The sequence below is a fragment of the Empidonax traillii genome, unplaced genomic scaffold, assembly GCF_003031625.1.
Source record: "Empidonax traillii isolate 1590-97213 ecotype Southwest subspecies unplaced genomic scaffold, ASM303162v1 scaffold1471:size203803, whole genome shotgun sequence".
Classification (NCBI taxonomy): Eukaryota; Metazoa; Chordata; class Aves; order Passeriformes; family Tyrannidae; genus Empidonax; species Empidonax traillii.
The window spans coordinates 187,602-203,803 of NW_020956664.1; the positions used below are offsets into that span (position 1 = coordinate 187,602).

The 16,202-nt window shown below is 38.8% G+C and overlaps 1 protein-coding gene across 1 annotated transcript; it reads right to left on the reverse strand.

Moving 5' to 3' along the window:
* Nucleotides 1–388: 388 nt before the first annotated feature.
* On the reverse strand, nucleotides 389–16,071 carry LOC114070208 (intestinal mucin-like protein). Its single transcript, XM_027907455.1, has 20 exons — nucleotides 15,783–16,071; nucleotides 14,393–14,632; nucleotides 12,631–13,325; nucleotides 11,370–11,544; nucleotides 10,735–10,982; nucleotides 9,458–9,641; nucleotides 9,131–9,335; nucleotides 8,332–8,510; nucleotides 7,629–7,698; nucleotides 7,207–7,307; nucleotides 7,018–7,049; nucleotides 6,666–6,843; nucleotides 5,979–6,083; nucleotides 5,361–5,401; nucleotides 4,632–4,754; nucleotides 4,151–4,249; nucleotides 3,396–3,524; nucleotides 2,727–2,766; nucleotides 2,306–2,435; nucleotides 389–876 (listed from the first exon to the last, which is right to left on the reverse strand). Exons 1-20 carry the CDS (start codon nucleotides 15,916–15,918, stop codon nucleotides 624–626), a joined length of 3,363 nt encoding a protein of 1,120 aa, XP_027763256.1. The 5' UTR covers nucleotides 15,919–16,071; the 3' UTR covers nucleotides 389–623.
* Nucleotides 16,072–16,202: the final 131 nt, after the last annotated feature.

Below are 16,202 nucleotides of genomic sequence, written 5' to 3' on the forward strand. Positions count from 1 at the left end.
AGCACTGTGAATGAACATATGTGAACATGACAGAGCTAAACGACTTTTTCTGTGAAAATACATAATTGTGATGACCTGAGACAGTTCTAACGTACACAGCCCTGCTAAATTAAGATCTGGTGCTAAACTAGAAGTTTCTCCAAGTAATCTGAATCACTTCATGGCAATTATTCATCTTTGGCTTTGCTATGGCAGACAGAGTCAACTTCTCTCCCACCTTAAACACTGATATTTCAGTTTTTAGGGAGCCAGAAATAGACTCCCCAAAAATTTAGGATGTATATCACTCCACCTCCATTAACTTGAAAAAGAATTTTTCTTCTCTTTTCAAACTCAGGCTAATCAAGGAAGTGCATAAATAACTACAAAAGCCATGCTTTTTGAAATGTGCTTTTAATCATTTAGAGAAAATAAACAGATTGTAAAAGGACCCAAAAGGCTGTGCACTTGGAAGAATACAAATTTGTGTTCTTATTTTGTCACAAATAAATAGAGCACTGTTTAAATTAATCAGAGAACAAACAGGATACATTTACTGGGAAAACCAATGTTCAGAAGTAGTCAAGCAAGTTAAGAATGGTGCACAGTCCTTTCAGTTAAATGCTGCTAGTTTTTTAATGTCTTCATTTTGATGGCAAGCCAACAGCCCTCTTGGTACGGTTCAGAGCAGCCTTGCCATTTTCTTCTCCGTTCTGCAACTCACTGGACTGTGGGTTCTTGCATTCAGTGTCTTGACAGCTGCAGCTTTCCACATACACGTACTTATGTGGCATTGAGTGCCCACCAGGACACTTCAGTACCACGTGCTTCTCAGTAGTCTTTGTTTCTCTGCAGCAGGAACAGCTGTGATCCATAGAATTGGCCTCAACAGAGTATCTATTAAAATAAAAAATGGCAATGTTACTCTATGGCAGAAGCCAACATACAGAAGGAAAGGGTGAAATCACGTACAGAACTCCTGTGAGAAGCTGCAGTTGTGTCTAACGGAACCTCTAAGCTCACCTGACAGAATTTATAATTATAATATTTATATTATAATTATGATTATAATAATATGCTTTTAAAGTTCATTGCACTTGCTGAGATTTTTTTTTTTTTTGTAAAACCATTGGTATCAAAGTCCTATAAAAAACCCCCAGTGATTAGAAAATCATCAGCTTCTTTAGCTCCTTCTCATAATCCTAGCACTGATGGATTTTAAATACACCAGAGTAACAGTTAAGGGGAGACAAAGCCCTGACCTGAATATGAGAACTGCATAGACAAAGGGCTACAATGTCATATAGAATAGCACCACATCAATTACTGGGCTACAAAAGCTACAATTGGATCATGGGAATAAAATGCATATCCCAGTCAGGGCAGTGTTAACAGGAAAGGGAAACAGCAGCTCTTTTTGTTCTCTTCTTAAAAGTATTTTTTGCAGTCTTATGTTCATCAGCTTCCCAAGCACCGTTCCTAACCTGCAGAATATGTCTATATCAGGCTATGAACTGTGTCAAGATCCACCTTTTCTTTGTATTTGTGTGCAGGAGCAACCACAGAAAGACCCTCAGATGATAAGGTATTTCAAAATACTAATAAACTCCATGGCCAATCAAAGTTTTGTGTGATACTAAAGATCAGTTTGCTTCCATGTAAGGTGACTGGTGGCATACTCAGTGATAGGCAGCAAGTGACAGTTTCTTTGGGGAGTTAAAATTGTGTTTTTCCAGTGCTCACTACCAGATGTCCTTCTATCCACTCCCTTATAGCCACTTTGTTGTATATTCCCTCATTTCAGAGAAAAATGTACAGTCAAAATACTCTACTAACACCACCCCTAAAGCATTAGTTTTCTAATTTATTTACTGTATAAAAATTGTAGGTTTGAATCTTCCTTTAAAAGATGTATATGTATTTCATTGTAGATGTTAACTATTGAGAAGCAACTTTTGAGCTTATGAGTATCAAGTTTGGCTACTTTCTGGGCTCAGTCCCATTACAGGAAATAATCCATGTTCTTTTGTGATGATTTCTAGCAAAGGTGGTGTGAACACAAATGACAGACAAGGAAGCTCTTACTGGATAAATAGACCTTATCATATCTGTCTGAATCCCAAGGAAATTTAATACACTTTTCTGCTTTGTATTACGACAAATCAGCTGTTCAGTCACAGATTTCATGATTTTGTGTCTATGATTTGGGGAGCAGATAGTCCCAAGTCTTCTACCATTCTGCAGTCTGTCTGTTTATTGTTCCTTTTATATAAGCAAGCTCAGTGCCAGCAGAATTTAAATCTCATTGTCCGATAAGTTTACTTACAGCGAGAAGGTTCCGCATGTTCCTTCGCACTCAGTCATGACAACTCTGTCCACGGAACGGCAGCCATTATAGACAATGAAGTCTTCTCTGTGACGGACAGAGCACGGTGTACTGCTATCCACAGGTGCACCTACAGGGGAAGAGCAGAAAATACTTGCAGTGGAATAGCTCCAGAAGTTCCTTGCAGTTCAGCATTCCCTCAGCTTCGCTAGTGCGCTCAAAGAAGTGTCTTAAGTGATTTTGCTGCCTCAGCTTAAACTTTTCCAGAGAGATTGGACAGTGAATGCTTGGAATAACAAACATGAATGTAAAAGTATCCATTTAAATAGAAATATATCAGCATCTATTGCTGGAAAATGGCTTGGTTAAAGAAGACAATTCATTCTCTGTATTGTTGATTCAGATAGACTGGGATACTTACAGGTTTTGCAGCAACCATTAGGTAAGAATGAAATAGTTCCCTAAAAGAAAAAAGAAACAGAAAAAAATTATATTGTTTTATTTCCCAGTATTTAAAGAGGCTTTTAGGCCAATAACTAAAGAGAGCAATTCACCAACGGCTGGAAATAACCAGCGAACACTGTGGCATTGGTCTGAATAAGCACAGATAATGTCTCTTCCAAACTTGAAATCTATCAATTTACAAAGGATTGTGAAAATAAAAATAACTCTTTGAAGGAAGTCTACAGTTAACATCAAGTAATTTTTCCTCATAAACTATTCTGACAATAGTTATTGGCAGCCTATTGACTGAACAACTTGTGTTTCTGAACATTCAAGAAAACATGGTTCCTATTGAGACAGGACCCCAAACAAAGCATTCAGCAAAGACTTAGTATCTCAGTGCTGACCAATATTTTGGCTACTAAGAGACAGTTACCAGTTGTAAGCCTCAAATTCTCACCCAGATGTTTTATACACTGGATAGGGCTGTGCGTGGATGCATTAGAAACTTTTGCCCTTGGGACTGAGAAATTATGGTGAAGGGTCATCAGAGCTTAATTTTACTTTTGTTCTTAGTTAGATGGCCTGAACTAAACTGAAGTAATCTATATATGGAGTAGAGGATAAATTTTCCATTTTTACTTACAGGTTTGCAGCTCTCCTCATTAAATGCTGGACAGGTAATCTCAGATGTGGAAGCGATGAGCTGGTCGCGGACCTCTACGCAGCTATAAATGGTGCAGTTGTTGGTAGGATCATTTTTAAACTCTCCAGGCTGCAAGCAAAATGCAAAATGTAATAAGAAAAGCTGAAAGGAGCTTAGACAGAAATTTTCTTGTCCTCTGACAATGACTTTGCTCTTGTTTCCCAATAAATTATTTTTAACAGCTATTTCAGATAGATCGTTACATGTATTGCAATATGCCATACACGGAGAGAATCTTCAGTTTTACATGGGATTTTCCTTGAGAAAGAAAAATGTCTCTAAGTATGTAGAGTACCTTGACAAAATCATCCACACACAGCTAGACTGTTATATGCTAATTAAGAACAACCTTAAACTCCCACCCTACAGGGGCAATACAACTGTTCCATGTGCAGGCTTTACTAGTGTTTATACAGAAATCGAATAACAAAGACAAGCCCAAGCTTGCAGATGTTGAAAGAAAATCTCTTCCCATGGTATTGGATTTGTCATACCAAGAAGAGCCTTCCAGAAAACTTAATTTCATGAGACCTACCTTCAGGTCAAAAATTGTAGATAGGTTTTACTTCAGATGAGTCTTTGATCTTTCAGGTGCAAACTTACACTAAGCCTTGTCTCTGGCAAGGAGATGTTCCCCTTCTGAAACAGGGAACTTTACAAATTCGGTAGAGACACAGAATGTAGAGTATACTTACACTCAAGATGAGTTCAGCATTGTTTGCTGCATGTATAATACACTTGGTCTGCACACATCTTCCACAACATTCGCCTTTCACTGGTTTTATTTCATATCCCTAGATATTAAAAGTAATGAAAAACAATAGCACTATAATAGATGAATTTTTGAGAAATAAATGAAAGCATATTAATCCATTAATTGATTATGCTTTGAAGTGCACTCTAGATTTGTGACTTTCTGTGTTCCGACCCAACAGAAGACAAGTAATAAAAGCAGATTATAGATGGAATAAATTAAAGTACTGCAATAAATATGTCTAATAATTAAATATCCCTCCATTAAGTGCTGTACAGAAATTTCCCAACTAATCTGGCCAATGTGAACTGAATTGTCTCTGAATTTCAGTTACCTGTCCTTTGCTTAATACCACTCCCTGATCAAAGTGATTTTCACATACATGGGTATTTGGGGTTTTTTTGTTTAAGTTTGCCACTTACCGGTGCACAGTATGTATTGCATGGAACAGGTTCACATGAGATGATATTCAGTTGAGTGCTGATGTTAACTTCATTTGTGCATAAACAATTCTGACACTTATCAACGAAGACTGAGGAGTTAGGCTAAAATTTTAAGAAAATAAAAAGCATATATTAATGGTATATAACGTTTGACAGACATTTATTAATTTCAAAAAATCTGTAAATCAAGCAGTGGAAAAGGAAAAAAATCATAAAGAAAATTGGATAGCTATATGGCTAGCCATTTATAAAGACATTTTAAACACTGAATATAATTTAATGTGTGTCTTCATTGAAGTCCCATATAGCAATGATAAACTCTGATATTAAAAGGATAGGTACAATTACTAGACCCAAGAGAATTTATTCCAAATCTAGGTTTGTTTAGAATAATACTTATTCACGTCTTTTAATTTTTGAAAGTAGAGTTTTAAAACTGCAACAATGTACTGACAGTAAATGGGAACTGACTTTTTAAAATGCAAGCACATTTAACCCAAATCTCTCTCCTGATACTGACATAGAAGCAGCTTTTCAATGTCCCTCATACACAGCAACCTTTTGAGGTGAGATTTAGGCTTGGTGAAATTGATGGCCTCCCGACAGAAACTTGAAAATTTCTAAAGTATTGATTGTACTGGATAAACCTCTTCATAGCATTTGTGATCAAGTATACTCACTGGTCTTTAAAGCATTTTTAGAACTTACCAAGAACTCAGCACTCTGGTGAACACAGACCCCCTTGGGAACTGTTAATAAGCAAGAAGTTAGATGTTAACATAGGAATAAAGAATAAAAAAAAAAAAAAAAAATATCTTCACATCACTCTAGTCAAACTCATTTCTTCCACAATGAATTCAAATCCATTGGTTAGCCCTCCATTCTGGTAGCAGACATGACATGTATAAAGTATAAGAACCAATGCTGCATGTGCAAAAAGGGAAGATTAGCCCCAATATATGCAGTCCAGTTCAGAGCCAAGAATGTCCAGTTAATAGGTTCCAAGTACTTCTTTGTTTCAATTACCAAGAAAAAAGTAGTCTTATAGGGACTTTTTGCTAGGTTAAGCTGAGCCCACAGTCACAGTTAATTCTTACATATATTTATAATCAGGAGAATTGAACTTGAGTCACTTGAGGTGTATCTGATTTCCTAGTTGTCATAACTATAGCAGTAGTAACCAATGTTAAATAGTAATTAATTTCTAGAATCTGACTGTGTTTAATATCTTCTTCAATAGGCTATTGCATACAGTCTCATGAAGTGTAATGCTAAATTCTGTAATATATAATGCTAGTCATTGTAATATATTTCCAAGGAACTTACCACATTGGTACACAGGACAGCACTGACCACTGGGAATATGAGAATGAACTTCAAAACCCAGTGAGCACTTGGGGACTTTAGCTGTGCAGAAGCTTGTATTGCATTCTGAGGGGAAAAAAAAAAAAGAATAAGCCAAAAAGTACACTAAATCACAGCTATTAGAAATAAACATCTACCAAAGCATTTAGGATGAACTTTCCATTGCTAGAAAACAGTCCAGATTCTCTTCAAATAAGCAAATTGCAGAAATGCATTTTTCCTAATAAATCTGGGCACTGGTTTGGGGGTACCGCATTAGTTTATGAAACTTTTTCTACTACGTAATTATCCTGTGTTAATAAAGTATTCCAATTCTATGCAGAGAGGTAATGAACAGCTGTTGCTCTCTCCTGTGTCATAGGCAACTGCTGCAAAATGAAAATCCACAGAGAATTTTTTCTTGAATAAAATGTGGTCCTTAACTCAAGAACTAGAAATTGAGTTGCACTGAGTCCCATAACTGTAGATTCAGTTATCCTGAATCATTTCAATATTAAAATGCATTGTCCCTAACGCTGGGCGAGCTGATTTTAAAAGGTATGAGGAAAAATACTATTTTGAGACTAACTGCTGTAGCTCTCTGGTGCTAAAGTAGTTCAGTCTCTTTCTAAGTCATATAGAAAAACTAGAAACATAGTTTAAACTCACTGCAGGTGACAAGAGGGCAGCAGGAGTCTTCAGGATTGACTTCGGTGACCTCATAGAAGCCTTCTCCATCACAACTGACCTTATGTTGTTCAGGACATTCATGAGGCTGGCATATGATGCCATGTTCCCCTTCCAGGCAAATACAATCCTGACAGTCTACTGTAAACTCTTCCCCAAACTGTCATTGAAGAAAATAAAATTAGCGATTGCACAGTTACCAATTGAAAAGAACAGAAGTAAAATCAGGAATAAAAAGTTGGGAAACCATAAAACAAGCCTGCACCAGTGGAGACCGCTCTCTTCTCCCAACCCCCAACTTCTACTTTAAATCCAAAAGCATATGGCATTGTACCTCTCTTGGGATCATATCCACTCCAACACAGCCTGTGAAAATAGCAAAATAAATCTCCATTACCAGTAACATACCAGTAGGCATCTCTACTATATGTTGACTGCATACAGTCAGATCTGTGTTGCACACGTAAGAAGGAAACAACAAAGAGGAAGCAAACGTGCATCCAGCTGAAGTGATAAAACTCACCACAGGTTTTCACGCAGACATCCACGCCAGAGTCATACAGCATTGTTCCATTAGGACAGAAGCAGCCTTCCACTTGTTTAGTTGAAGTTTCATTTTGGTGACTATGAGGCAAAATGTTCAGAGGAACACCATTACTGTCATAGGCACATAGAGGAGGATTATGCCAAATAACCTTTCACTGAAGATAGAGAGGCAAATGATCTGCAGATTTGTGATTAGGGATTGTCTGTGTTTGGTCTAGCTGAACAACATGAACAATACAGGCACTCAGACTTAGGATCAACAGAATAGTTGTAATAAATTTGACAGTTTAAAACATGAAAGGAGGTTGATTTTCCTCATTCACCTGTGCATTAGATATGAGTGACCAGTTGTAGAAGGTATAACTAACTAATTATTTACCTAACTAACTAAATATTTACCTTGATTTGCAGGTTGGCTCTTTCATAGGACCACATGCTCTGTACTCTTTTCCTGAGGGGCATTCGTAAGCTGGAATGGAAGAACAAAAAGGAGGAAGAGCTCAGTAACTGTCATATAAAAGCCCCAAGATTTTATGCCAAGAACTTCAACAGTGTTAACTCATTTTCCTATGTATCTAGACAACCTTGAGAAGAAAGGAGAAAAAATCTGAGATATCAGACTCATGTCTTTGAATGAAATTATCTTTTGCAATTTAGCCATAGTAGGGCACCATCTTTACATTAAGGTGATAAAGCCAAGAGTCTACATCTTGATTACAACTCTTTTTCATAATTTCAGTGCCTTTTGGACAAGTTCTCAAAAGGGAGTATATTCCTACTCTTTGTCCTCTTTTTACTACAGCTGAAAAATAATGCATATATCACTAAATAGTGATCTGCTGATGCTGCAAAACACAAAACTGTCTGTGTACAGAAAAGGTACATAGTCGTACAGATGTTTCTGGCACAGTCAACAGATGTTTGTTTTTGCAGGTTCATTTATATTTCCATTATTAAAAATGTTAGCTGCAAAATTACTTAAGGAAAGCGGCTGGTGTGAGTTATTGGTGTCTTCACTGCTCGGAAAGCAGTATGACATTACTGTCGAAATATTTCCATACAAGCTTCTCTAATAATTCAAGATAAATGGCCAAATACTTACAGCATACACCATTGGTGTGACTTCTCCAGTCGATGCATACACCTTGATCAGCACAGGTGGCAGCATAGATCTGCAAACTTGAGCATTCCAAGTCCAGGTTGGGAAGTACGCAACTATCAAAAACACAGGCTGCGTAGTACTTTTCAGGCTGCACAAACTCATGGCATGGCTTGAACACACTAGAAACAGAAATATTTATCATTATTAGTTACTGAATGATCCATAAATTTTTCAGTGTGCTTAACCTGGTATGACATGGCAGCAGGAGATGTGGACATGGACTATGGATAAGAGATTTTTACTGAGAGCACTTATCCATATTGTAACTTTTCAACGTATCTTTAAGTATTCTCCACTCACCTACAAAAAACACTCAGACACAAGTATTTTCAGTCCAGGAGCTACCTGAATATTATTGACTACAACCACGTGCTCCCTCTTTAAAGACATTTTGTTTGGTTTTGGTTTGTTTGTTTTTTTTTTCTGACATGAAGTTCTAAAATTTAAGATCTTTGTTTTCAGTTGGACTCTGTTTTCTGCTAAGTGAATGTGGGAAAAGGCCTAGGACAGAGGAGGGCAGAGACTGTAGAAGAACATGAGAACATCAATGAAGGTTAACACAGCAGTCAGAGGGTTGAAAGAAACTGTTGGCAAAGAATAACAACTAGAAAAAGGAGTGGAAGCAACCCATAAAGCTACAAGAAATAAAAGGTAGAAAGACTTGTCATTGAAAAATTAATCCTAAAATTGCCAATTCAGTTGAAGATCAAAGGCTTGTAAAACCAAGAGGAATGTGTACCTTCCCAAAAGAATCTCACAGATGGAAGATTCTTTGCAAGGCTGTGTTGGGGTTGTGCTAGGTGAACTTGTAGGACTTAGGCCTGGAGAGCACTGTGGTTTGGAGGGATCAACAACCTGCCAGTGATCTGCCATGGTTTCACAGTTTTCTGCAATGTTTCCGTTCGGCAACATGCAGTCATCCGCCGTGTTGTTATTGCAGGTACCTAAGATTGGTAAGCGGAGAAAGAATTCACTCAAAAATTTGTAATCAAATTCCATTCATCTTTGTAGCAGGGCTGCCATTATGTTTTTCTGAGAGTACAAATATTATAAGAACAAGCCTTACCGCACTGTCCCTGAGTGTTGTTGCCAAACAGGCTGTAGGGCATTCTGATAGAAAAGGACAAGCCATTGTAGGTCACATTCATTTTTAGCTCAGGAATTTCCACAACACGATTTATGCCTGACTCATAGATGCTCACACCAAACTTTTTATAAGGTAAAGCCACTATCTGGTTGTTTACTGTCACCTAATAAACAAGGGAAAACAGAGAACAGGCATATATTTAGTTTGACTTTAGAAAACAGTTGACTGTTCATTTGCATTGCAGAGAGAATGTAAAGGTAAATAGTAACCTTTTCATTGGTATCAAATATCCCTGTGTTTCCTTTTATGTTACTGGAAAGCCAAACTTCTCTGAGCCAAAAAAAGCCCATCAACCTCTGGTAAATTAAGATAAAATTCAGGGTTTAAGCTAGCTAAATCCTAAACACTTAACAGACTCATTAGAGTGACTCTGGCATTGAGGACACCTCACGAATACAGAATATAAAATTCTCCTAAATTCATACTGTATAAAGTTTTAATTTTCTTGGAATAAAGGAGATATGCTTGTAGGAAAATGGAATGAAAGAAATAGGACTAAATCTGTATTATCTATTTAAATACAGTAGCCAGGATATGATTCTGTGATTCTGTGAACTAACACTACTACTTTTACTCAGCAATGGCCGATTTCTTTGCTTTGGAGAAAAAAAAGGAAGTCTAAATGTTGTGAATTTTCAACAATATGCTGCAATCTAACTTTAATATTCTCACACAGTAATGTACAAAAATAAACAGCATAAAGCTTCAAAAAAAACCCAAACACTTCTCATCCAATTTTGAAGTCCCAAAGCTGGGACATCATGTTTATCAATGAAATAAACATGTAAGTGCCCCTATTCCAAAAAATTAAAAAGATGACACAAATCAAAGCTAGTAATGGTACTTCTAAAAAAGGCTTAAGGCCAGTACTTTATTGTTATGTCTGTTTTACATTTGTTGTTTCCTTTGTTACATTAACGTTAATCCTAAATCGACTTATGTTATATCCTTAACTCTTAGTAATTTGTCTACACTTAAGTATTTAGGAGAGACAGGGCACTGAAAATATTTAAGATTAAAAAGACAAGAAGTTGCAGAATTTTTTCTCCCAAGTTCAGAGTCAAAAAAGCAGTCCTTCAAATCAGTCCTATTTTATAATCTACACTGTTATTGAATCTAAAACACAGAATATACTTAGCATTTTGATGTGATATTACTATTTGAATCAAAAAATCAACGGTAACATTCTCTCATACCGTTACTTGTAGAGTATTTGGTTTCGCTGTTGTCATCCTCACTTCCTGGGTTTCATGTCGCACAATGAGCGTTCGAGGACAGGAGACCACATCCCGTGTGTCGCAGTGGTAGTTATCAATGTAGACACCAAAGTTGTCAACTTTCTTATTAATCTCTTCCACAAGGACATATGTACAATTCCCTTGGTAGCTGTAGTACAGTCCATCAAAAGTCATGTAATGTGGGTCTCCCCAGCCAGTGCAGTAGCCTAAAAGAATGTACAGCAAAGTTAGACTCTTATGGCAACATACAGAATCAGATCAGACTACAAACAAAATCCGTAGATGTGGGAATCATCGAACTTTAGGCATTTAAGTTTTTTAAGTGTGTTTGTCAATGAGTGAGCTCATTATGTAGGAGTCACCAATAAAAAACCAGGCTCTTTCAAGGCACAGTTCATCTGATGTTACTGACAGACAACTGAGAATAGGATTAACTGTACCATAGATATATCTTTATCAATAGTCTGATCAAGTAATATATAGGCTTCTACCCTATAGTCTCTATCTGAACACTTAAATCCTGCTTTGGGAGGATTCGTGACAGTAGTATTGTTCCCTCAGGAGATGAAATACTCAGCAAAATATATACTTACAATCACATTCCCAGTGCCAGCAGCATCCATCCTCGTCAATGACTGGCACAGGAGAAAGGTTATTGGCACAGGTAGGTTTAGGAGGTGGATTACAGATTATGGGAATCACCTGGACGATATTGTCTTCTATACAGATTGCCTTAGTGCAGTTACAGAGCCACCATGAGTCACCTTGCTGTGTTTGAAAAGAGAGGGGAAGGGGGAAAACAGAGAGAAACCTTATGAAACAGTGAGTCTGATTATCTTTTGCAGGTTTTTAAAACACCATATGTTTAACAACATTTTTTTCCCCACCAGAAATCTGAAAAGCTGCTAAGTGGAAAGCATTACTTAAAAAAGTCAAGGCGCTAAACTAAAATGGGAACCACCTTTTCTAGTCTCAGCTATCTAAAAGTTAGATGTCAGATCTAATCTCATCACCTAGACAGCTTTTCTAAGCAACAGTGAAAGACACTGATCAATATATATGTTCAATATATGATCAATTCCCCTCCATGAATGTTTAGAACAGATTAACAGCTAAAGCTACAGTGAATACCAGCTCTTCAGGGAGAAATGTCCAAGGTGATTATGTGCACACACTGTGATTGTATGCATTTTTCTATCTTCCACTGTTTTTTCAACCATGTATAATTTTCATTCCTGCAGATCTACTGAGCAAGTTGACAGGCATCTAATCTGTGAGGAGGCTTTAGAATTATATAAGACATTAATTTGTCTGAGTTAGAGGTGGAGGGTTCAAAAAAAATCAGAACTCTGAGTCAAATTTGACGAGCATTTGAATCTGGTGATCTGTTTCACAGTTGTCTCCTGAAACCAGAATATGAGCAAGTATGACTCTTTCAAAACTCAGATAAATTCAACCCTCTGGTTTCTTGTTGAGCTGCACTGTAAACACACAACTTTTACCCACTCTGGACCCAGTCAAAAGCAGAAACAGAAAAGATAGTTTAGCACCCCTTAGCTCTTGGTTACCTCTTCACCAGGGCTATCCTGCAGTAAAGAGAAACACTGAAAGGGGATCTAGCTCCTTGAAGAGAGCTTTTTAAAAACTATCCTTGAAGAACTAATAGCAGCATATATCAATCTGAATATCATTAGAGGTCTCGCAGATACCCAAGAAAACTGAAACAAATAGAACAGACTGAATTTTCATTTTCTATCCAGTTTAATGCCTACCCCGTATGTTAGTAACATTGAAGTTATGTATCTAGTCTCCATCCAAATCAGAATTAGGAAAAAACCTATGAAATCTACTCACCTCATAAGATTCATTAGGTAAAATAGAACATATTTTTTTAGGAGTAGTTGGTGTTAGACTTGTAGTAGAACTTGAGCCAGTAGCTGGAGTAACTGTAGAACTTCCTGTGGTGGTGACTGCAGTTGATGTTGCATTTGGTCCAGATGTAGTAGTAGAGCCAGGGGGAAGAGTTTTGAAGGTAGTGGATGTGGTGGTTGCAGTGCTTATGGTAAAACTGCTAGAGGTGGTTCCTGAAGTGGTGGTAAAGGTTTTTGTTGGAGTAGTACCAGAGGTGGTGACTGGAATAGGGCTGGTTGATGCTGATGGCAGAGATACAGTACTGCTAAGAGTAGACCCCAGGGAGGATGGTCCTGAAGTTGTGGTGCGGACAGGGGGGGTATGTGATCCTGTTGGAGGGCTTGTGGTCCCAGTGGTAGTGGTCTCATGGATAGGTGTTTCTGTTACTGGTGTGGTGCTGGTGGATCTTGAAGGTGTGGGGCCTGAAGTGGTAGTTTTGGGGGTCGATTCTGTTGGAGTGACTTCAGAGGTGGTGACTGTCTCTGGGCTTGTTGACACGGAGGATGTTGATTGTTCAATAGTGGTGCTTCTGGTAAACATGGTGCTTCCTGTTTCTGTTGTTCTAGTTGTTGGCAGTGGAGTAGCTGAAGGAGTAACTGGAGTCTTTGTCGATATCTCTAATTCAGGTGTTGTACCCTCTTTATGACAGGGAGAAAACACAGTATTTTAAGTACGGAAATTGCATTTTCTTCACAACTTCATCTCATTTTCTAATATGCAAATGTAATTCAACAAATATAAGCACAGGGTCTTTAGATAAGAATAAAACAGACACAGTTTTATTAATGGTTTTTGCATCACAGAGGGATTATTAATAAAATCTCCTATATCTTCCATAGGAGACATTGATATAAACAATTGATCAGTGTCAGGTGGAAGAGCTTCTGTAATGTTAAAACTTTATAATGCAGAGAAGAGTTCAGCAGTCCTAAATCCAGGGGAATCCATTCAGTGGTCAGTGCTCAGTGAACTCTTTGGTTAATTCTGTATTGGTATCTTACTATGTTCTATGGATAGACCATTGTTCCCTGTGCTACTTCATGTGGCACATTATTACCATCATTGATTATGCTCAGTCATTTGATTCTAATGAAACTGAGCAGTTGTTGGAACCAGTATGCGTTCTCTATCTAACTCCTAGACCTTTAAGACTACTCACCCATAAGATATTTTGGGATGTCAGGAACCCCAAATTCACTTTTCTGGTTTTTCATTTTCACATGGCCAGTTTTCATTATGGGAGCTAATGCAGACTCATTTAAAATAGTCTTTGATCAGCATTTTAAAAAGTGTTCAGGAAACTCAGAGGCCAGCCTCAGAGCCATCTGTGCTTTTATAGCATAATGTGACACATGGCAGATAGAGTAGTACTGTGTACATAATAACAGTGCAGTAACAATGCTGGAGGAAGTAAGACACACTGTTTCTGCCCACGAAATCCACAGAGAGAGTCCTTCAACAAAAATTAATTCGCATCAGGGTAAGAACAGGCAAACCCCTTCATGTACTTCATGTATTCTTACAGAGGAAGATTACCTGGGATGGTAGAGGATATTGACATTGCTGTCAAAATGTTAGCTTTGTATGATTTTTTTGGAAATATACAAGACCCACATTCCTGCAGAGTATAAAAACTAAGACCCATGGTAAGCTGCCAATAAATATAAATTTCTCAAAGCAACAAAGGAAAAGAAAGCCACATTACTTATTGGTAATGTAGTTGGAGCCTGAGGGGTCCTGGTGTTAATATTTATAGGAGCGGAGGTGGATGTTGGTGATCCAAGAGTACCAATTGTGGTTGTCCCCGGGGTGCTGCCGCTGGTGGTGCTGATGGGGGGCATCGGGGTGCTGGCAGTGCTGGTGGATTTTTCCTCTGGTGGTGTAGTGGGAGTGGTTGTTGATGTTGTTGAAGGGGGTGGCGTGCTCGGTGTCGATGAACCTGGGCCTGTTAGAAAGAGCAGGGGCAGAGAAAAGAGACAAAGGCACAAGACGCATGAGTGGGACTCCATATGCTCTGAATGGAAATTGCATGTTGGGCAGCTGCCACAGACCTACAGCGCTCAGGACAGTCTTAGCACAGGAAAGGCCTATATAACTAGCCCCAAGAAAGTAGACTCCTTGCAAATCATGGCTCTGCTTTCCTAGCAAAGAGATTACAGATGGTGCCGGAAGTTGCCTCACAAAATCAGAAAGACCTACCAGGAGGAGAAGTAATGATTTCAAGCAGCCTTGGGAATTCTATCTCTGCCTTATTACCTAAACATCTCACTAACTCATGGAGTAAGAGCTGAGTGTGGAACATGTTTATCAGGGAAGGGACTATGCCTAGGAATATATCATAGGATTTCCCTGCAATGTAATGTCAGCCCAATGAAGGGCTTCCCACAGCACTACTGGATGTCATCAGCCTAAGTGCATAGTTCACATCAAGTGGCAGTCTGCAGACTGAAACTGTTCCAAAAAGCCTGCTAGGGAAATCCTTCCTTCCTGCTTCTATAACCACTGCCAACCCTTAGCACTGATAGGGAAAAGGAGGAGGAGAAATGGAGGAAAGTCAGCACAGCTGTGCGCAAACAGTGCCTAAAATACCAGTACCAAAAAACAACCCCCCCCACCCCAACTGTATGCTATAGGTCCATTGACTACATTCTTGCCAGCTGAAGGACAAGGTCCTACAGCAGCAAAAGCAAGGTTTCCCATGAGTTCAGCATCTGTCTAAGCTGGATATCAGGATGAAATCTGTCCCTGCAGCCCGGTTGAGTCAGGGAAGTCAAGACCTTCTGCCCAGAACACATAAATTCTTATTGCTTCTGAAATAACCAGCCCAATGGCCAGCTTTGGGCACAGGTCACTTCAGGGGATGGCCAGTAGTTACACATATCTCTGATCCCTTATAGAGGCAAGAATAGCCTCTGAGATTAGCTCAGTTGCCTAGAGTGTGGTGCAAATAACAGCAAGGTTGTAGGTTTGAACCCTGTAAGAGCCATTCCATCTCAGAATATTCTTTCGAATCCTTCTGTGAAATGGAGGTGCTCATGAACCTCCACTGCCCCCCAAAGCAAGGGAATATATGAGAGCACAAAATGCAGAAGTACCTGGAGTTGGTAGGGTGGTGGTGTATGTTGGTGTGGGCATGGATGTGCTTGAAGTAGTTGGGGTGAGTGTTGGTGTTCCAGTAACAGTTGTGGTTGTCCCTGGGGTGCTGCTGGTGGTGGTGCTGCTGGGGGGCATCGTGGTGCTGGCAGTGCTGGTGGATTTTTCCTCTGGTGGTGTAGTGGGAGTGGTTGTTGATTTTGTTGAAGGGGATGCCGTGCTCGGTGTCGATGAACCTGGGCCTGTTAGAAAGAGCAGGGGCAGAGAAAAGAGACAAAGGCACAAGATGCATGAGTGGGACTCAATGTGTACTGAACAGACATTGCATTGCTTCTTAGGCAGCTACCACAGATGAAAAGATGTCAGCCCACTCATGGCACAGGAAAGGCCTCTATCATTAGCCCTTCATTTCTGCCCCCGGG